A 23,895-nucleotide genomic window follows, 5' to 3' on the forward strand; every position below is an offset into this window, starting at 1 on the left:
CACAATAAATGCATTGCTGGTGGGAATGTAGACTTGTGCAAGCACTGTGGAGAATAATATGAAGTTTTTATCAAAAAATTAAAAATGGAACTGCCTTTCACCCAGGTTTCCCACTTCTAGAAGTATATCCTAAAAATTCCAAATCACTGATTCAAAAGAAGAAATGCACCCCCATGTTTATGGCAGCATTGTTTACAATAGCCAAGATCTGGAAACAGCCCAAGTGTCCATCAGTGGAAGAGTGGATTAAAAAGCAGTGGTACATATACACAATGGAATACTACATGGCCATGAAAAAATAAGGAAATATTGTCTTTTGCAATGGCATGAATGGACCTGGACATTATTATGCTAGTTGAAATAAGTCAGGAAGAGAAAGACAAATATCATATGATCTCACTTATACGTGGAATCTAATGAACACAGTGAACTGAGGAATGGAACAGAGGTAGAGGTGGGGTCACAGGGAGCAGAGACAGCTATCTGAGGGAAGGGGGATGAGAGGATGTGATCAGAGAAGGTGAAAGAATTAGTGAAATTATAACACATAGCTACAGATAACAGGACAGAAAATCCCAGAGGGAAGGGGGGAGGGTGTTAAGGGGAAGGGGACAAAAGGGGTGCAATGGGGGACAAGGGGGTGGGGGTGAGGGAGGTATATTGAGTTGGACACTTGAATCCATGTTAATACAATAAATTAAAATTAATAAAAATAAAAAAAAATAAGAAATTGGTGACCTCGGTTTTGAACCTGGGACCTCAGCCTCCCAGGTGGACAATCTATCCACTGTGCCAGCACCAGTCAGGCAAAGTTTCTAACTAATGCTGTTAAATATTGATCATATTAAGTATGAATTTCTGGTTGATGTCTGCAGCAATTAAGAAAGTCTTGGAAAAGTGGAAACATTTCTATATCTTCTTACTACTGTCTGTGACTTTCCAAAGAACAAGTTTTTTTTTAATGAATTGGTCTTTTTGTTAAGGTAAAAAATATCTGTGTTAAATCCCTAAAGAGACATATTTAGCTTGTTGAAGAGGCTAAATATCATCTATCTGTTATATATGCAAGCTTAGCCATCCATTCTTCATTCAACAAATAAAAAGCTCTACTAATGCCGTTTCACTCTTGAAGAAACTGTTTCACTTCTCTCAGCTCGAAAAGGTGTGAAATACCCTTCCTCTTGAGACCTGCCTCAGTTCTGTATAGAGAAGGAGATGTTGGTGTTGTGAACCCATGCTCTCACACAGTGTTTGTTAACAGCCTGGAGTTCAAACCTCAATTACAAATATCATTAACAATCTTCACTGCATCACTTATCTCTATGTTCAATTCAGGGGAAACTGTCTTTTGTAACTAAATGCTGCTGTGAATCATACAGTACGTAGACAACATTTCCGGAATGTACAATGTCCTTCACTTTCACATCTACCCTTCAGTGATGTCCAATCATGCTCACAGCACTGTCTATACACACTCTCACACACCTTCCCAGTTTAAGCCCTCTGCTTGAAAGTACACAATAAGAGCATTAAATATATTTTTTCTTTTTAAGAGAGGAACAGAAGGAATTGAGGGGAGGAGGAAAGAGATAAGAAGCATCAACTCACAGTTGTGTCACTTTAGTTGTTTATGGATTGCTTCTCATATGTGCCCAGATTGGGGGGGGGGGTGCTCAGGCTGAGCCAGTGACCCCTGGCTCAAACCAGCAAACTTGGGTTCAAGCCAGGGACCTTTGGGCTTCAAGCCAGCGACCTTGGGACTGTGCTGATGATCCCGTCCGTGCTCACACCAGTGACCCTGCACTCAAGCTGGCAAGCACACACTCAAGTCAATGAGCCCATGCTCTAGCAGGTGACTTCAAGGTTTTGAACTGGGGCCCTCAGTGTTCTGGGATGATGCTCAATCCACTGTGTCACCATTGGTCAGGCAAGAGAATTAAATATTTCTGGACTTGTGGTCTGGTCTGACCAGGTAGAACAGAACAGCTCTTTCCTAAAGTATTTATTGTCATTATTCCTCATGAAACAAAAGAGAATAGCATGGTTACTCACGTCAGTTGATTCAAGTTGAATGGCAAACATTTCAACTTCTTTATTCCCTCCATTTTACTCTTTGATATTGTTGGTCTTATCAATAATTCTTCTCTGAGCAGTACTGTCTGAAAGCGGTATAGTTTTTGTGCAGCTTGAGGACCCAAAATTTCCCAAGTGACAGCTAAGATGCAAGGCTTTATTAATTCTTCACTAATAGTGAATGTTTTGTTTTGTTTTCAATATTCAAAGGGCAGCTAAATAAGATGCTTGAAGCAGCAATTTTCACTAGTCTTTTTCTTCATTTAAATTTTCTGACTTTTCATTTGGTTGTGAAATCTTAAAAAAAATTAACTGGCTTCTCAATAAGATCACTAAGCTTCGAATGCAAATGACAAGTAGGTCTGGAAGGTTTCTTGCATCATCTGATAGAATTTCAGAACATACTCCATCCAAGGGCCATGACCATAATTCACTACCAGGTGCTACAAAATGAAACTAAGTTATCACACTGCCTAACAAAGTTTCTTTTTCATCTTTTGGGTCTCTGTTGCACCTTCAAAATATCAACACATTTATTTTTCACTGGTTCTTTTAAACATGAAGCACTAGATCTTGGTTTACTTTTGCTGTTATCACTACTTTTCTCTTGACTATTTTTTTTACTTTTGAACAAGTTTAAAATGTGTTTTTCTTTTCATTTTTGAGGGTTTAAAATTTATAGCACACTGACACTAAAACACTAATTTGTAAAATATATGGATACATTCTGAACAGGTGAGTACATGCACAACTATTTGTGTAAGTGTGAAAAAAATGTACTACTGAGAGAGGGATGGGGTCGGAAACAAACACACAACAGAGAAAGTTTTATACTGCGCACGATAGGGTATTACGGTGCAAGCTGGTTCTTGGTTTTCAAATCTACTGTGTAAATCTGTCCCAATGCTATTTGCATAAATGTGAAAAAAATAAAAGAACTACAGAGAGAAGAGGTCGCAATTAAAACCTGCACATAACCTAGCTGGCTGGAAATGGAAATATGCAACAAGTTTTATCTTACCGCGCATACCAGTGCAACACGGTATGAATTGGTGCTTGATTTCCACATGTACGATGCTCAAGTGTCTGAATGCTTTTTGTCTATTGAGCATGATTTGTAAATGCTCTGCATGGTGCAAAATGTTGTCTGAACAAGCCTACAAGTTCCAAAGTTATCTAAGACAACCTCAATAGTATTTTCATTGATCATACAGGATGGTTAGTGGCAATCACCCTGAGCATAAGCAAATTTGACTAAGATCATTGGGTCTATAATCTTCATTCCACATCAGGGTGTTTAACTCTTTCATAGATCGGCATCAATCTATGAACTGGAAGTTGAAAACACTACTGTAGAACAAACACTCTACCATATTTACATACAAATGTTTTATACATATTTATGAACATTAAATGAATATTAATTTTTATGAATATTAAATGAAGGCTTAACTATTCATCAAATGTCAGTAATGTGAATATTCTTACTTTTGACCTCCTATTGTCAAGGAGATGGATTTAGGATGAGTTTGAAAAGTAGCTAGGTTCAGGTCAAGATGGCAAAACAGGTAAACTCTTGCTCACCTCTTCCCATGACTACATCAAAATTATATACATAACTAAATTATACTGAGAACCACCTGAAGACTTGCTGCACATACATCATAAAACTAAGGAGATAACCCACATCCAGACTGGTGAGGGTGAACACGTGAAACAGGCCCCACACCACGTGTGGCAATTAAGTAGCAGTGGAAGTCCCCTGAAGAGCAAGTGGACTCAGTCAGCTTCACATGAGGCTCCTCAGACTGGGGTACTACCATCTGGAAGAGGAGAACGCATAACGCCTGGCTTTAAGAGCCAGCAGAAATTGTGTTTGAAAAGGATAAGGGGCTGCTGGAAACTGAGGCAAACCTCTTAAAAGTCCCGCACACTGACTCACTTGCTCTAGGCTATGGGGCAGGGGCAGCAGCTTGAAACACCCCAACATTTGGAGAAAGACTAAATTGACCATTTCAAGAAGAGGGCTGAGAGGGACAGGTCAGGGCAAGTGTCTCCAGGGAAAGATGTGCTGGCTGGGGCCATTGTTCCTTTGTCGAATTCCCCCTTCAACCAGCTAAATCTGTGCTCTTCTATCTAGCTAACACCATTCAGCCTACTCTAGTGCTTCCTTGAGGCCCAGACCCTCCCAACTCACTTTCCTCGCCCAAAACTCTTCAAGTGGCTCCTCCAGACAAGAACCCTACCTTGGTTACTGCTGCAAACTTTCCCAAATCCTCAAAGATCCACAAACCCCAAACAAGCTGTTTGGCGCCCAAACCCAGCACAACTGATGACCAGCTTCAACCTGCACTGCTAACTTCCATCAGACAGCCCCAAGCCTGGCGTAAGCAGTAGCCAGTGTTGGCGCAGAACGTAGCTTCAACTAAGCGGCCACAAACCTAGCAAAGGTGGTGGCCTCAACATGCGTTATGCGCCCACCAAAGACTGCCACTATTGAAACAAGTAGCATCCAGCATCAGCAGACAGCGTAGCCTCTCCCAAGCATCTCCACACCAAGCACCAGTGGCAGCCAACTGCAGGTCACTTTGCAGTTTCTACCTGAAGGCCCCAAATACTATATGGAAGGCAGCTGCCCTTAGCCTGCACCAGAGTCCTTTCCAGGAGGCCCCAGACCCAACATACCCAGTGACAAGTTTCAGACCACACCACACCACACCATAATATCACCCAGCAGCTCCACAAACAAAAAACGCAAAGGCCAGGCTCAGCAGGCAACAGTGCCCCACTAAAGCAACCCCTGCTCCAAAGGGTCAGTCAGAAAACAGCAGCATGACAGTTAGTCACAGCCACCCTAACAGCCAGTCAGCCTCAGGGTCAACCCCACCCAGACATGTCAGCAGCAATCGAGCCACAACTACAACAGATAGGTACATACAACCCACACAGGGGATAGTCCTGGAGCACCAGGCACATGTGATCAGGCAGACTGTGCCACTGGGCACAATAGGACACCTTCTCTATAAAAAGGTCACACTGTAAAAGACCAGATGTAGAAAAGATCGTCCTGATAAATAGACATACACATACAAAGACAGCCAAAATGAGGAGAAAAATGAACTTTTCCAAATGAAAGAACAGGACAAAAGTCCAGAAAAGAAAATAAATACAATAGAAACAACCAATCCACCAGATAGTGTTCAAAACAATGATTATAAGGATGCTCAATAAAGTTAGGGGAAGAGTGATGATCTCACTGAGAACTTACACAAAAGAGATTGAAACCATAAAAAGTAGTCAGAAATGAAGAATATAATAACTGAAATGAAGAATGTATAATAAGAAATCAATATCAGATTAAATGAATCAGAGGACAGAATCAATGATACGGAAGACAAGGTAGAAAAAACATCCAATTACAACAGCAAAAAGAAAAGAAATTTTTTAAAATGGGAATAGGGACCAATGGGACAACACCAAGTGCAACAACATTCACTTCACAGGGGTATCAGAAGGAGAAGAGAGAGCAAAATTGGAAACCTATTTGAAGAAATAACAACTGAAAAATTCCCCAACCTGGTGAAGGAAATAAATATACTAGTCCAGGAAGTACAGAGTCCAGAACAAGATGAACCAAAAGAGGCCCACACCAAGACACAACATAATTAAAATGTCAAAGGTTACACATTAAGAGTAAATCTTTTTTTTTTTTTTAATAATTTTATTTTTTTAATGGGGCGACATCAATAAATCAGGATACATATATTCAAAGATAACAAGTCCAGGTTATCTTGTCGTTCAATTATGTTGCATACCCATCACCCAAAGTCAGATTGTCCTCTGTCACCTTCTATCTAGTTTTCTTTGTGCCCCTCCCCCTCCCCCTTTCCCTCTCCCTTTCCCTCCTCCCCCCGTAACCACCATACTCTTATCAATGTCTCTTAGTTTCACTTTTATGTCCCACCTACATATGGAATAATGCAGTTCCTGTTTTTTTCTGATTTACTTATTTCGCTTCGTATCATGTTATCAAGATCCAACTATTTTGCTGTAAATGATCCGATGTCATCATTTCTTATGGCTGAGTAGTATTCCATAGTGTATATGTGCCACATCTTCTTTATCCAGTCATCTATTGACGGGCTTTTTGGTTGTTTCCATGTCCTGGCCACTGTGAACAATGCTGCAATGAACATGGGGCTGCATGTGTCTTTACGTATCAATGTTTCTGAATTTTTGGGGTATATACCCAGTAGAGGGATTGCTGGGTCATAAGGTAGTTCTATTTGCAGTTTTTTGAGGAACCACCATACTTTCTTCCATAATGGTTGTACTACTTTACATTCCCACCAACAGTGGATGAGGGTTCCTTTTTCTCCACAGCCTCTCCAACATTTGCCATTACCTGTCTTGTTAATAATAGCTAATCTAACAGGTGTGAGGTGGTATCTCATTGCAGTTTTGATTTGCATTTCACTAAGAGTAAATCTTAAAAGCAGTAAGAGAAAAACAGTTTCCTACAAGGAAGCTCCTTGTAGGAAATCAGATTGTCAGCTGATTTCTCAACGGAAACTTTGCAGGTCAGAAGGGATTGGCACAAAATATACAAAGTGATGAAAAGTAAGGACCTCCAAACAAGATTAATCAACCCAGCAAAGCTATCATTTAGAATTGAAGGACAAATAAAGAACTTCCCATACAAAAAAAAGCTAAAGGAGTTCATCACCAGACAGTATTACAAAAATGTTAAAGGGGGCCCTGGCCGGTTGGCTCAGTGGTAGAGCGTCGGCCTAGCGTGCGGAGGACCCGGGTTCGATTCCCGGCCAGGGCACACAGGAGAAACGCCCATTTGCTTCTCCACCCCTCTGCCGCGCTTTCCTCTCTGTCTCTCTCTTCCCCTCCCGCAGCCGAGGCTCCATTGGAGCAAAGATGGCCCGGGCGCTGGGGATGGCTCCTTGGCCTCTGCCTCAGGCGCTAGAGTGGCTCTGGTCGCAATATGGCGACGCCCAGGATGGGCAGAGCATCGCCCCCTGGTGGGCAGAGCATCGCCCCTGGTGGGCGTGCCGGGTGGATCCCGGTCGGGCGCATGCGGGAGTCTGTCTGACTGTCTCTCCCCGTTTCCAGCTTCAGAAATGAAAAAAAAACAAAACAAAACAAAAAAAAAATGTTAAAGGGATTTCTCTAAGAAGAGAAGATCAAAGATGTGAATAATAAAGTGGCAGTAACTACTTAACTATCAACAATTACTCTAAATGTAAATGAATTAAATGCTCTAATCAAAAAACATAGTGTGGCTGAATGTATTAAGAAAACAAGACTCAATATATGCTCCTCACAAGAGACCCACTTCAGATTGAAAGACACAAGTAGACTAAAGAAGGAATGGAAAAAGATATTTCATGCAAATGGAAGGAAAAAAAAGCTAGAGTAGCAATATTTATAATTAGATAAAACAGGCTTTAAAACAAAATACATTAACAAGAGACAAAGGGCATTTCATCATGATAAAGGGATCAATCCAAAAAGAGTAGAGAACTTTAAATTTCTAGTGGACCAACAGTTGAAAATCACTGCAGACCATATGGATTTCGTTGTTATTTTTACAGCATTTCACCCAAAAGCAGATATATATTCAAGTATATATGGAATGTTTTCCAGAATAGACCACATGTCAGACCACAAAACAAGTTTCAAGGAATTTAAGAAGACTAAAATCATATCAAGTATACTTTTTTACCACAATGGTATAAAATTAGAAACCAATTACAAGAAGAAAACTAAAATATACACAAACACGTGGAAGCTACTAACCAATGAATGGCTTACCAATGAGATCAAGAAAGATACCAAAAGGTACATTGAGACAAGTAAAAATAAACACACAACCCAAAATCTATTCTATGGGACAGCTAAAACAGTTGTAGAGGGGAAATTATGGCAATACAGGCCTACCCCATGAAGCAAGAAAAACCTCAAATAAACAATCTAACCTTATACCTAAAGGATCGAGAAAAAGAAATAAAGCCTAAACTGAGTAGAAGGAAGGAAACAGTAATATCAGAGCAGAAAAAAAAAGTCTAAAATTTTTAAAAGATCAATGAAAGCAAGAGTTGGTTCTCTGAAAACAAACAAACCTGATAAATCTTTAGCCAGACTCATCACGAAATAACTGAGAAGATTGAAATAATTAAAATCAGAAATAAAAGAGAACTGACAGCTGACACCACAGAAATACAAGGGATTGTAAGAAAATACTACAAACATTTATATGCCAACAAACTGGACAAACTAGAAGAAATATAAAATTCCTAGAAACATACAACCCTCCAAAACTGAATCAGGAAGAAATGAAAAATCTGAACAGACTAATAACTACTAATGAAAACAAATCAGTAATCAAAAACCTCCCAACAAACAAAAGCCCTGGGCCAGATGGTTTTACCAAATATTCAACAAAGAATTAACACTTATCTTTCTCAACTTATTCCTTTAGAAAAAAACTGAAGAGGAGAAAAGGCTGCCAAAATCATTTTTACAAGGCCAGCATTAACCTGATTAAAAAAAAAAAATTCACACATAGAAAACCAGACCAAAAACACTATAAAAAAGAGTTGAAATAATTATAGGTCAATATCCCTGATGAACATAGAGAAAAATCCTCAACAATATATTAGTAAATTATTGAATTCAATAAACTAGTGAATTCAGCAATACATTAAAAAGATCATACACTACGATCAAGTAAGATTTATTCCCAGTAAATAAGACTGGTTCAAAATCAACAAATCAATTAAGATGATAGGCATACCACATAAATAAAATGAATAATAAAAATCATAATCTTATCAGTGGATTCAGAAAAAAGCATGTGACAGAATCCAACACCTATTCACAGTAAAAACTCTGGATAGAGGGAACAGACCTCAACATAATAGAAGCCATATATGACAAACCCACAACTATCATCATATTCAACAGGGAAAGTTGCAAGTTTTTTCTTTAAAATCAGGAACAAGACAAGAATCTTCACCTTCACCACTTTTATTCAACATAGTATTAGAAGTCCTAGCCTCAGCAATCAGATAAGAAAAAAAGAAAATGGCACACAAATTGGAAAGAAGTAAAATCGTTATATTAGCAGATGGTATGATACTATTGATATACAGAGAGAATCCTACAAAAGCCATCAAAATCTATTAACTAATAAATAAATTCAGAAAAGTATCAGGACACAAAATTAATATTCAGAAATTGGTTGTGTTTTTATACACCAACAATGAATTGTCCAAAAGAAATTTAGAAAACAATCCCATTTACAATGATAACAACAACAACAATAAAATAAAGTACCTAGGAATAAATTTAACCAAGGAGGTAAAAGACCTATATTCAGAAAACTAGAAGACATTGAAAAAGAAATAGAAGACACAAACAAATGGAAGGAATATACCGTGCTCATGGCTAGGAAGAGTTAACAGTGTTAAAATACCCATACTATCCAAAGTGATCTATAGATTTTATGCAATCCTTATCAAAATACCGATAACATTTTTCACAGAACTGGAACAAATAATCCCAAAATTTACATGGATTCATAAAAGCCCTGTATAGCCAAAGCAATATCAAGAAAAGAGAACAAAGCTGAAAGTATCATGCTACCTGTTATAATATATAGTACAAGGCCACAGTAATCAAAACAACATGATCTTGGCATAAAAACACATAGATCAATGCAAAAGAACAGAGCCCAGAAATAAACCCATGCCTCTGTGGTCAACTAACACATGAGAAAAGAGGCAAGAATATACAACAGAGTACAGAGAGTATATTCAATAAATGGTGTTGAGAAAAGTGGACACATACAAGCAAAAAACTGAAACTAGACCACTTTCTTAAACCCATAAACAAAAATAAACTCAAAATGGATTAAAGACTTAAATATACCTGAAACCACAAATTTCTTAGATGAAAACGTAGGCAGTAAACTCTTTGACATTGGTATTAGCAATATATTTATAAAATTGAATGTCTCCCCAAGCAAGGGAAACAAAATGAAAAAGAAATGGGACTGTATTAAACTAGAGTTTTCACACAGTGCAGGAAACAACCATCAACCGAACGAAAAGACAACTTACCCAATGGGAGGTATTCACCAATGATATATCCAATAAGGGCTTTAATACAAAATCCATAAAAAGCTCACTCAACACCAAAAAACAAACTATCCGCCCTGGCCGGCTGGCTCAGTGGTAGAGCGTCAGCCTAGCGTGCGGAGGACCCGGGTTCGATTCCCGGCCAGGGCACACAGGAGAAGCGCCCATTTGCTTCTCCACCCCTCCGCCGCGCTTTCCTCTCTGTCTCTCTCTTCCCCTCCCGCAGCCAAGGCTCCATTGGAGCAAAGATGGCCCGGGCGCTGGGGATGGCTCTGTGGCCTCTGCCTCAGGCGCTAGAGTGGCTCTGGTCGCAACATGGCGACACCCAGGATGGGCAGAGCATCGCCCCATGGTGGGCGTGCCGGGTGGATCCCGGTCGGGCGCATGCGGGAGTCTGTCTGACTGTCTCTCCCTGTTTCCAGCTTCAGAAAAATGAAAAACAAAACAAAAACAAAAACAAACAAAAAAAAACAACTATCCAATTAAAAATGGGCAGAGGACCCGAACAGACATTTCTCCAAAGAGGACATACACATGGGCAACACATGTAAGAAAAAATACTTAATGACACTAATCATCAGAGAAATAAAATCAAAAGAAAACATCACCTTACACCTGTCAGAATGTCTATCATCAGTAAAAAAATCAAACAATTGTTGGTAAGGATGCATACGAAAGAGTCTCATGCCCTGTTGGTAGGACTCTATTGGTGTAGCCACTGTGGAAAACATTATGCAGGTGGTTCTCAAAAAATTGTAAATGGCCTGACCAGGCGGTGGCGTAGTGGATAGAGCGTCGGACTAGGATGCAGAGGACCCAGGTTCAAGACCCTGAGGTTGCCAGCTTGAGTGCAGGCTCATCTGGCTTGAGCAAAAGCTCACCAGCTTAGACCAAGGTCACTGGCTTGAGCAAGGGGTTACTCGGTCTCCTGAAGGCCCACGGTCAAGGCACATATGAGAAAGCAATCAATGAACAACTAAGGTGTTGCAATGTGCAACGAAAAACTAATAATTGATGCTTCTCATCTCTCCGTTCCTGTCTGTCTGTCCCTATCTATCTTTCTCTCTGTCTCTGTAAAAAAAAAAAAAAAAAAAAAATTTGTAAATGGAACCACCATATGTCCCAGCAATTCTGTTTCTGGGTATTTATCTGAAGAATTCCAAACCACTAATTTGAATAGACATATATATGTAGCCCTATGTTCATTGCAGCATTACTTACAACAGCCAAGATATGGAAGCAACCTAGGTGTCCACGGACAAATGGATAAAGAATATTGGTACATATATACAACGGAATATTTCTCAACCATAAAAGAGAATAAAATCTTGCCATGAGACAATGTGAGGGTATTATGCTAAGTGAAGTAAATAATACAGAGAAAGACAAATATCATACAATTTTATTTACATGTGAAATCTAAAAAACAAAACAGAGACGTAACTCATATATATATATACAGAGAAAAAAATTGATGGTCTCTAGCTTGGATGGAGGTTTGTGGAAAGGGTGAAAATGTAAAAGGGATTAAGAAGTACAAATTGCCAGTTATAAAAATAGTCACGGGGAGGTAAAATACAGCACAGGGAACATAGTCAATAATTTTTTAACAACTATGGATATGTCAGATGGGTACAAGACTTATCAGGGTGATCACTCTGTAAGTTATTTAAATGTCTAATCACTATGGTGTAAATGTGAAACAATTATAATATTTTATGTCAACTATAATTAAAAAATAAATTATAAATTTTTTTAAAAGATGGCAATGATTAAAAAAAATAAAAAAAAAAGTTAACTAAGATGCTAGAGCAAGTACTTTGTGGAAAAATGTCTTATAAGCCTTAAAAGGAAACTGCTATTCTTACCACTTGACAAAAATAAATTGTTTGTATACTTTGTCTTAAAAAACAAAAAAGCAAAGAGTAGCCTGGCTGATTTGCTTAATGGGTAGAGCGCTGACCCAGCATGCAGATGTGCTGGGTTCAATCCTCAGTCAGGGCACACATGAGAAGTGACCAGGTATTTCTCTTCCCTTCTCTCTCTTACTTTTTCTCTTGCAGCCAGTGGCTCAACTGGTTTGAGTGTCGACCCCAGGCGCCTAGGATTGCCTGGTTGATCCGAGCGTTGGCCTAAGGCATTGACGATAGCTCGGTTGATTCAATTCAAGCACTGGTCCCAGATGGGGACTGCTGCGTGAATCTCAGTTGGGGTGCATATGGGAGTCTGTCTCACTATCTCCACTACTCTCACTTAAAAAAAAAAGGAAGGGTAGCTATTAAAATGAATAGTATGGACAACAGAATTGAACAGATAAATCAGTAATTTCATGTAAAATACTATTTTAATTTTCCGTGTTCAAATTGTTATAGTCACTGACAAGTAGGACAAGTGATGGATTTAAGAATTTTATGTGTATGAAAAAAATGCTACAGAAAGAGACACGGGATAGTAAAAATCCGCAAGATATTTTTCAAGACACTAGGTTTAAGAAGGTTGGGTAATCTCTTGGAGAATTTGTTTTCTCATCTGTAAAATGGGGATACTACTACCTACCATGCATGACTGTTATGAGGATCAGGTAAGAAAGAGTAACCACAAAACCCTGCTTCTATTGGAAAGAAGAATTGAGGATAAATGCTTAAATTAGATTGTCAACTCTTAAATCATTTAGACTTGATAACATTCCTCTAGGGAAAGAATCTGGGTTGATAAAGTCTGATATAAATACATGCGCACAAGTCTGTTCATCTGTCTAGTCATTATATTTTCGTAAATACAGCCTTTACCTGTTTGTGTTTAATGGTAAATGTAGGACCATGCCATACACAAAATAAAGAATGTTTTCTCTGAAGTTATGAAATGACACCTTATATACGTTAACCCTCAAGTTTCGATTAGGTACTATATCCACCAGTTCTATTAATTCAAATTGAAAACTGCCATTAAAACACAAAATAAAAAAGCCAAAGTTAGATTCCTGAAAAATATGCACTGTTCCTAGTTTTGTTTTGTTTTTTTTAAAGCATAAGGTTTTTATGAACCTTGAGTTCTTGACTTGTGTCAAGTTGTATATAAATGTTGGTTCTGAATTAAAAAAAAAGATTAATAGCTTTCAAGGATTCAAGGAATTTACATAAAATAGTACCAAAACTAAGCTAGAGAAAGACTCTCTGAAAACCCAAACTTTGGTATCCATTATAAAATTAGCACTTACCTCATCATACATGAACTGCAGAGTCAGCGCGGACTTGCCGACACCACCGCTACCTACCATGATGACTTTGTGCAAGGCCAAAGAATTCTGACCCTTGGGCTTATTTGTGGTCATCTTGTAGCAGAGTTTTCACCAACGGAGTAAGAAGAATCTAAAAAGAATGACAGAGTAAGTAATGCTCAGTACATTCTTCTTCAGAATTCCAGTAAAGGAAAGAGATATGATATCCTTATGCTTCAAGATAAAAGTTTCGATTCTGCGGTGATTTTAAAGATGGCAGATGCTCACTTAAGGGAACACTTACCAGAGAACACCATGGTAATAAAACAAGTATGTAACTCAAGGGCATTTCTCTTACAATAATTTTCAGTAATGAGCTGTGACCAAAAGTGAAAATTTCCCAGGATAATAGAGTTGTATAATCATAATTTTGAAAACTGGTTAAATGATCACTTTATTTTCATAGTAACCGCTACTGGCAAGATTTAGAGATGTTTCTTCTAATTCCATTAAGAAACTGAACAACAAAAAAGACTGCCAATTGAAAGGCTTCCTCACTTCCAGTTTAGAAAAGAAGAAACCTCATCTCAGCAACTTGGTGGTAGAATTATCAATAGAATCCAACACAGTCTACCCCAACTCCCAAGTATCCTAACACTGGAACGTTTTTGTACATTAGGGTGGATGGCCAATAAACAATGGTCAAAGTGCTGGATCGTATGTGCCCTCCCCTTTCTGGGAACACGCATCACTTGTTTACTACATGTATGTGCTCACTGTGGAAAGGTCAGGTTCCTCCAGAAGCTATAGTGGAGGTACACTAATGGCATCCCGTTACTTTGGCCATAGTACGAGGCCTTAGAAAAGGAGGCCAAGAGGTCACAATGAACAGTGAGTCTGTGTGAAGGCCCAAGCAAGGAGATATTCTGTTATTAGAAGATGCAGGGGACTGTGCCCTTCCTTTTCAGCAGGTCTTTGACTGTTTTTGGCCACAGATACAACTTTCCCAAATTGCAGCTCACAGAACCGCACCCCACCCTGCCTACCTCCATATCTTGTGACAATCTCTCCCGGTTTGGCTACAGCAGACACACACTGGTTTCCTTCAGTTCTTCATATGCTCTTTTCCACCTCTTGGCCTTGCCATGCAATTTCTTACATCGGGCATATTCTTATTCTAGCTGGCTAACTCCTCTCAGTTTTGGAGTCTGAGCCTTATCTAATACTGTCAGTCTAAACTAGGCTCTCCCCTGCCCTTTGCTCTCTCCTTATAGCATCTACTACTTTTCCATCATCAAGTTGAAATTGCTTGAGTGTATTAGTTGTTTAATATGGGTCTTCTTCCCCAATATACCAGAAGTAACCAGAGTGCTGGGGCCATGTCTGTTTGGTGTAGTTTACACTTAATGTAACATGGCTTGGAAAATCAGCCACTGAGTTCATATATGCTGAATAAACAAATAAATGTCTGAAGTCTGACTTAACTTTAAGGAGTGTAAAGTAGCTATTGCTACAACAGATTCAATCACAAGTCTGGGCAAGGACAGTCCGCCTGGGGTCTGTGCTTCACACACTCTCTGCACAGGGCACTCAAGACCTGAGCACTGCTGCAGGCTGTACCCAGAAATAATGTCCATATGCTCATTTGCACAATACAGAAAAGTATTAAGAAATAGACCCCCATAGTCTTGCTATGCATTAAACAACATGAACATGTTAATATCTTTTGAGACTGCTTTTAATCCACATGAAGCATAACTGAGATCAAACTATATATGCAATTTTTTTATCCTGTTCTTATTATTACATCATTTTAGCAGAAGCCGCTTGAACTGTGAAACATATGGTAAAGAATCCACACTTGGAGGCTAGATGTTCAATTCAACTCAAAAAACGGGTTTTGGGCCCTGGCTGGTTGGTTCAGTGGTAGAGCGTCGGCCTGGTGTGCAGAAGTCCCGGGTTTGATTCCCGGCCAGGGCACACAGGAGAAGTGCCCATCTGCTTCTCTACCCCTCCCCCTCTCCTTCCTCTCTGTCTCTCTCTTCCCCTCCCGCAGCTGAGACTCCACTGGAGCAAAGATGGCCCGGGCGCTGGGGATGGCTCCTCGGCCTCTGCCCCAGGCGCTAGAGTGGCTCTGGTCGCAACAGAGCGACGCCCTGGAGTGGCAAAACATCGCCCCCTGGTGGGCGTGCCGGGTGGATCCCGGTCGGGCGCATGCGGGAGTCTGTCTGACTGTCTCTCCCCGTTTCCGGCTTCAGAAAAATACAGAAAAAACAAAAACGGGTTGTGTCTCCCTTTTTCCTGGATACCAAGGACATGATCATTAGATTCTGAAGGACTGTCACTGCTCAGAAACAGTGAAAATATATACCTCCGATAATTAAGTCTGAAAGATACCAAGCCTAAGCAAGTTTATGCAGCATGTTGCTGGTGTGCCTATCAGGAAATGGCTTCTTTCTGACTATTATAATCCTTGCTTGGCAGCTATAATCATTTCACAGCTATGTAACTACTGTTCTATTTTTAAAACAGTACTACATGAGCTCAGGGTGTTAACATATCAATTACCATATTTTTCACTCCATAAGACGCACCTGACCATAAGACACACCTAGAGTTTTAAGGAGGAAAATAAGAAAAAAAAAATATTCTGAACCAAATGGTGTGTTAAAATATTTTTTAAAATACCATATTTTTTGCTCTATAAGATGCATGGGCATTTTCCCCTCCACCTTTTTTTGGGGGAAAGTGCGTCTTATGGAGCGAAAAATACGGTAATACTCTAATGTTGTGTGTGCACATTTTTAAGGCAAAACATTCAGCAGTTAAACCAACGGGGTTAAAACACATTTCCTTCCAGGATAATTTAAGGTATGGTCTGTGACTTAGAAAAGGGAAAAGGTCTTAAAGACATTTTTCCAAAGTGCAATTTTTCCTTAATAATCATGAGCTACATATCTCATATTTTCAAGAGGCTATTCGGGAAAAGAAGCTCCCTCCAAAAATATACTCCTTTCCCCATTTCAAAGCACTGGCATTCCACAACATAGCTCCCAACCCTAGTCTAGATGCTGTTCTGATGGTAAAAAAACCAAAGCCCCTACCTACCTGGAACTTCACGCAAACACATACATAAATAAGAAAATTCAATTTTTTAAGACAAGTGCAACAAAGAAAAAAAGAAAATAAGGGGTTCTGCAATAAAGTAAGGGGAGGGGCTACTTTAACTGGAAAGATCAAGGACGATGCCTTTGAAGAGCGAGGAGGATGCTGAGGCCACCCCACTCATGTCACTGCTCTTCATCCACCAAGATCACACCAGCAGCCCAGAAAGTATCTTGTCTAATGACCTGCTGCTTTTTCTTCTGTTAAATGACTTAATAGTACACTGATGTACAGTCGATTTTCTGCTAGAAACCTGGTATACTCTGAGTTTAGCTGGAATACAGCCAACATCCTCCTGTTGGGAAGGAGGAGGCTGTCTTGGAGCGAGTACTGGAGGGCAGGACAGCCCAGGACGGGGCTTCACATCTGGGAATAGGAAGGGCTGAAGGGAACCCATGGTGGTCACTGAGCACTGCCTGTTCATAACCATTACAGTTCTCTCATTTCCAAATATTTCACCTGTTTTATAGCCATTTTGTTAGCATTTCTGTAAAACATCTGTAATTAAATGGTATCAACAATTTAAAAAAAGAGAGCACTAAGATATGAATTTTATGGACTCATATAGCTCTGAGAGAAGAGCATTCCAGGCACAGGGAGTAACAAATGCAAAGAACTAAGATGGCAGAGGGTGTGGCACTTTCTAGGGACCAGAAGACCAGAATAGATGGAGCCTGAGAGGTAGGAGAGGCTAAATCACAGAAAGCCTTGAAGGCTGTAGAAAAATGTAGTTTTACTACAGCTGCAATGAGAAGCCTCTGGAGAGTTTTTAAGCAGGACAGTGACATCATTTCATTTACATTTTAAAAAGATTACTCTGGCTGGTATGTGAATGGATGCTTGAAGTGCAAGAACTGAAAGCACAGAAGCCTATGAGTCTATGCAAGATAGGACAGAGGCGTGGGCAGCAGCCGCAGCAGAAGTGGCACTAATACGAGTTCTCCCACTGTAACTAGTACAGTACTGGTATAAGTACCAATACTATCCATATGGGCATGGAAACAACTAACCTTTGCTGAGTCTTCACTAAGCACTGTCCTGAGCACCTTATGTATATTAACTTAGTTGGGCACCACATTTCATGTATGAACAGTGAGAAATCTGGGTCAAAGATGACTTACTCAAGGCTTAGCCAGGATTCAAATACAGGAAGTCTGGCTCTCCAAATCACTACGCCGTTTGGGACACTTTTGGAGACACAGTGGGCAGAATTTGATTGACTAGAATGGGGAAAAACAAGAGTAACTTCTAAAAATATCTGAATGTGCAGTGGTACCACTTCCTAAGATGGAAAAAGATGAGGAAGGAACCAGTCTGGGAAAGACATCTTGAGTTTACTTGTGTATCAGAGTTGCTGAATAGGAAAATGGATGTTCAGGGGTGAGGATACAGAAATCTGAATGTCAGCATACAGACTATTTAAAATCACAAAACTGAATGAACTCCCTAGGATAAGATCAAGATGGATGAGAGAAGGCAGCCGAGGACAGATTCCAGAGGTTCAGGAGGAGGAGTGGCCACTTAAGAGAAACTCCCGCGATTACACAGTCATATACCTTGATTCTGTATGTAATAATGAAATATTATTCATTATTACAAATGATTCAATATGTAATAATGAAATATTTGAGGACAATTAAGGAAGTTTGGCTTAAATGATAACAAGTGGATTTGTAGGTAGTTGAACAATGGTACCAAGAAATATTAACAGTCCATGTAAAGACTGGCATGACACAGACTGGTAGAAAATTTTTAGAATTTAAAACTAAAATAACTGAAGAAAACAGAGACCAATTTTGGCTAACTGGCAGAATCTTTTTTTTTTAACAGAGACAGAGAGAGTCAGAGTGAGGGACAGACAGGGACAGACAGACAGGAACGGAGAGATGAGAAGCATCAATCATTAGTTTTTCGTTGCGCATTGCGACACCTTAGTTCAGGGGTCCCCAAACTACGGCCCGCGGGCTGCATGCGGTCCCCTAAGGCCATTTATCTGGCCCCTGCCACACTTCTGGAAGGGGCGCCTCTTTCATTGGTGGTCAGTGAGAGGAGCACACTGACCATGTCATTAGCCAAAAGCAGGCCCATAGTTCCCATTGAAATACTGGTCAGTTTGATTTAAATTTACTTGTTCTTTATTTTAAATATTGTATTTGTTCCCATTTTGTTTTTTTACTTTAAAATAAGATATGTGCCGTGTGCATAGGGATTTGTTCATAGTTTTCTTTATAGTCCGACCTTCCAACAGTCTGAGGGACAGTGAACTGGCCCCCTGTGTAAAAAGTTTGGGGACCCCTGCCTTAGTTGTTCATTGATTATTTTCTCATATGTGCCTTGACCGCGGGCCTTCAGCAGACCGAGTGACCCTTGCTTGAGCCAGTGACCTTGGGTCCAAGCTGGTGAATTTTTGCTCAAGCCAGATGAGCCCACGCTCAAGCTGGCGACCTCGGGGTCTCAAACCTAGGTCTTCCGCATCCCAGTCTGACGCTCTATCCACTGCGCCACCGCCTGGTCAGGCAGAATCTTTCTTATTACTGTACTTATCTGTGGACTGGTAGTTGAAAATGGTATAGACCAAGCTGATTAAATTTAAATTTCTTCTTACTCTATAAATACACATTATAGCTATTTCTAAAATGATAAATTCAATGCATATTTAATATAATTTTAAATCAATGATGAAAAAAGTTCTTGAGCCACACAATTTGATCAAAACATTTCCAATGAGAAGATTTTTGGTGATGTGAACATGTACATAAAAGGAAAGAAAGCTATTTAAACAGAATCTCTTCTGTGAAAAATTTCCAGCCTTCTAACTGCTTTCCAGGCCTGAGTGGCTCATTCCTAGGTGGTTCCAAAGCATTCTGGAAAAACGTCTATCAGTGTTTCTCACCACGCTAATTATTGGGAGCTTTTCAACAGCAAAGAACATTTTTCAGTTCTATAATCCCAGCATGTAGTACAGTATCTAGCAAATAAATAGTATAGACATACACATTCTAAAAAAAAAATTAAAAGTCTAGAAAACAGGTAATCAGTATGGGTAAAATTATGAGACATTCCCCCAGGAAGAACAGGAATCTCAGTTTAGAACTGTTGGTGGAGGAGATGGGCAGGGAAAGTCAGCCAGCAAAAGAGACAGACTGCGCTCACATCTGACAATGCTATGTTGTGTTACCTGGAATTACAATGTACTATGTATGCATTATGGACAAATTGAACACTGGTCTCAGAAGCTAAGTTTGCTTTTATGAGACTAATATTTAAAAAAAAAAAAAAGCCCTGAAAAAATAAAACAAAATTGTTGGAGAGAATTCTGTTAAAATTAAGCTAATACTTCATGCAACTTTCTTACTAAATTAATACAATCATGTCAGTGTTATATAAAATTTGACTAGAAATTCAATCTTCTGATAATATGGTCATTTACTAAAATCACTATAGTAAGTGGCAAATCCCTGTAAAACTTTTTTACTTCTTACCTTATAGATGCATGTTGAGGCTTAAGAGTTTTAGGGACATTGGATGTGCTATGTTCTTATATCCAACCTAGCAGGTTTATGTAAGATATGTTTATAGTGACTAAACTTTATTTGCAAATCAACTGAGAACAAGAGTATCTCAGTCCCCTTTGAGAGCCCAATAAAGTCTATGGATCCTCAACACTGAAGCACCCCTGTCTACGGCCATACCACCCTGAACGCGCCCGATCTCGTCTGAAGCACCCCTACCACAGTCCTAGTTAAAAAATGAATATAAATGTTACAAAGCTTATACTTAGTTATTAATTTTATTGAACTTGTATGAGAATTATTAGTAAGAAATGATATTTGGGGTTTTTTTTTTTAAAGATTATCATAGGCTGGCCAGATAGGCCAGTTGGTTAGAGCATCATCTGGATATGCCAAAGTTGCAGGTTTGATTCCCCATCAGGGCACATACAAGAATGGACCAATGAATGTATAAATGCGTGGAACAACAAATCCATGTTTTTTTCTCTCTTTGTCTCCTTAAAAATCAATAAATAAGTTAAAAAAGAAAAGGCAATCATAATCATGGTTCGCATAGAGAATTAATGGCAAAAATATTTCTTTTAACATTACTCATAACAAAAAAGGATTAAATTATGAATAGCCATACAATTGATTATAAAACAATTAAAATGCATCATATACTGAATGACACTGAAAAATGTTTACAAAATATTTGAAAGCAGCTTACAAACAGTAGTTATGTATGAACTTCTTAAATAGATATGCCTTAGTACAAACAAGAAAAATATTAATTAAAAAAAAAAATTTTAGTAACAGTGAGTAATCTAAAGAATAATATAAAATTGTTTAATTTCTAGGGCTTTTTACTTATATGTATTCCCAGTTTTCTACCATGAATATCAATTTTGTGACGGGGGGGGGGGAAGCTTAGTAAAATAAAAATTACTTAGAACAGTGCTTGTGGTTGGGCTTTAATAAAATCAGGCTGTCACAATTAAATGCCTGATATGGGGCAATTATGAAAACTCTGGCCACATGGCAAAGCTGAAAACACAAGGTAATGCACAGAATTTTGTAGCCAGCCTCAAAGATCGTTCCTAACAATCCTTACCCTCTGGTATTCACACCCTCGGATGGTCTCTTCCTATATTGTACCAGCCTTAATCTGTGTGATCAATGTAATACAACAGAAGTGGAGGCATGTCACTTACAGAACTAGGCTATAAAAGACCAAGGCTCTGTCCTGGGCATTCTCTCTCTCATTACTCTCTATAGGAGAAACAACATTGTGAGGAGTCAGTCCCATGAGAAGACCCTGTGGCAAGGCATTGAAGGCTCCTACCAACAAATATGTAAGATAGGAGGCCAACCCTCTGAACCGAGCCCAGTCTCAGAGGATGGCAGTCAGAAGCAATGAGATGATTGCAGCCTCATGAGAGACCGAGTCAAAACCATACAGCTAAGCTGCTTCCAATTCTTGACCCAGACCCACAAGAACAATAACAATAAATGTTTGTTGTTTTAAGCTGCTAAGACTGGGGTAATGTGTAACAGCATGAGCTGGCTACTATCACTTGGTTTTCCTTAAATTTCTATGATTGTTTCTCATTCCAAATGTTGGTGTCTCTCAGGATTCAGCTTAGACCTCTTTTTTCTATCTAGATTCACTCCCTTCATGTATTCTCAGTACACTTCTATCTTTATGGGATGACACCAAAATTTATACCTTCAGATTCCATCTTTCCCCTGAATAACAGACTCATATTAAACTGCCTAGTCAACTTCAGCGGGTTGTCTAACAGTACTCCAAACCTGTCTAACCTCGAAACTGTCCAAAACTCCACTCCTCTAATCTGACCCACTTCCACCTGCTTCTCAGATTTCCCTTTATCATAATTTGCAACCTCATTCTTCGAGTTGCTCAGGCCAAAACCCTGGATCATTCTTGACTACTTGCTCATAGGCAACATCTGATCTGCTGGCAAATTTATAAGTTCTATCTTCAAAAAATATAAACTCTTGAGAAGACTTCCATACTACTGGGAATTAAAGTCTTACAATAGGGTAGAAGGTCCTAAATGATCTTGCCATTCCTTCTACTGGAAGACTGACACAAGGCTCTCTCCCTCACATCCTGTAGTACTCCCCCACTCCCCAGTAGAATGTAAGATTCATGAGGGCAGAAATTTTTTTTTAAGTGAGAGGAGGGGAGATAGTGAGACAGACTCCCACATGCACTCCAACCAGGATCCACCTGGCAACCCGTTTTGGGCCAACGCTCAAATCAACCGAGCTAGTTTTAGCACTTGAGGCTGATGCACTGGGATCAATCGAGCTATCCTCAGCACCCAGGCCACACTCAAACCAATCAAACCAGTGGTTGTGGGCAAGGAAGAGGGAGAGAAGCAGATGGCCACTTCTCTTGTGTGCTCTGACCAGGAACTGAACCCAGGACATTCATATGCTGGGCCAACACTCTATACACTGAGCCAACTGGAAAGGGTCCAGATTTTTTTTTTTTTACAGTAAATTAAAGCTTTACTGAATAAAGAACACTCTCGAGAACAGATGATCTGATGGACAAGTTCTACGTTACATGCAGTGAAGCTAATGGGTGGGAGTTTTGACAGTGATGAGGAATTCAGTGAAGCTGAAAAAAATAATTTAACACGGAATGTCAAACAGATTAGTATTTCTCAGTGTACAAAACTATTTATGTAGATGACATGCACGAAACAAGGTATGACACTCTGCATTTTCACTTATCATCAGTGATGAGTTTTAAAATATATATATTTTAAATATACCTTACTACTATATTTCAATATACTTACTGTATATTTCAAATACACTTACTATATGTGTACTACTGAACCTCCTTTGACCTTTCTTGTGTATCAAATAAAACCTCAGTGCAAATATCAAAGTTGGTCAGTACAAAAGACCATTAAACTCTTAACAGAATACAAATTCTGAATTAATGTGAATTAAGTAGGACAAAACCAAAAATACGAGTTACTGCAAAATTAATTTAGGCATACTTCATAGTTCACTTTATACTTTTCGCCTAAGTCTCTCATATTAATTACTCAAGCCTGTTTATAGTATTAAAATTCTATCATTCAAGCACCAATGATTACATTTCAGAAAAAGAAAATCATTTCTGCAACAGCATTATTGCTGTATTCTAAATAAAGTAAGATAAAATAATAAAATAAAATAAGGTGCCTGACTGTGGGGCACAGTGAATAAAGTGTCAGCCTGGAACACTGAGGTCGCTGGTTCAAAACCCTGGGGTTGCCTGGTCAAGGTGCATGTTGGAGTTGATGCTTCCCACTCCTCCCCCCTTTCTCTCTCTCTCTTCCTCTCCCCTCTCTAAAATGAATAAAACCTTTAAAAAAAATTTAAAAAGGAAAAAATAAACAAATCTAGTATCTATGATAGGATACAGAGGAATAAAATTTTCTTTGTTTACTGTTGTTATATCTCCATTATTGCAGGTAGTACCTGCATCATGGTAAGTCCTTAAGAAATATTTGTTGCATGAATGAGTTAACTGTGAAGATACAAAAATACTAAGTCAATGGAAAACTTACTGGCAAAACAAACTATGTATATTAACTTTTTCATCAAAGCCACTAGCTTACAGCAGAAGGAAGACTAGAATGTGAGTCAATAGACCTAGCATCTGCCACATACTAGCCTCTAAAGATTAGTTTTTCTGACTTACTAATCTCAAGTGACCATGGTTTTCAGATCTGTAAATTAAGAACTGAACCAAGAAACTTGGATC

At 39.1% G+C, this 23,895-nt stretch overlaps 1 protein-coding gene across 1 annotated transcript in view; it reads right to left on the bottom strand.

Moving 5' to 3' along the window:
- The window catches only part of RALA (RAS like proto-oncogene A), an 84,384-nt gene that overhangs the window by 20,760 nt on the left and 39,729 nt on the right, over window positions 1–23,895 (bottom strand). Inside the window, exon 2 of the mRNA XM_066342374.1 lies at window positions 13,444–13,594. Coding sequence (XP_066198471.1) covers window positions 13,444–13,557 — 114 coding nt within the window. The 5' untranslated portion in view covers window positions 13,558–13,594. The remainder of the gene's footprint in view (window positions 1–13,443; window positions 13,595–23,895) is intronic.

Source organism: Saccopteryx leptura, chromosome 6 (assembly GCF_036850995.1).
Source record: "Saccopteryx leptura isolate mSacLep1 chromosome 6, mSacLep1_pri_phased_curated, whole genome shotgun sequence".
Classification (NCBI taxonomy): Eukaryota; Metazoa; Chordata; class Mammalia; order Chiroptera; family Emballonuridae; genus Saccopteryx; species Saccopteryx leptura.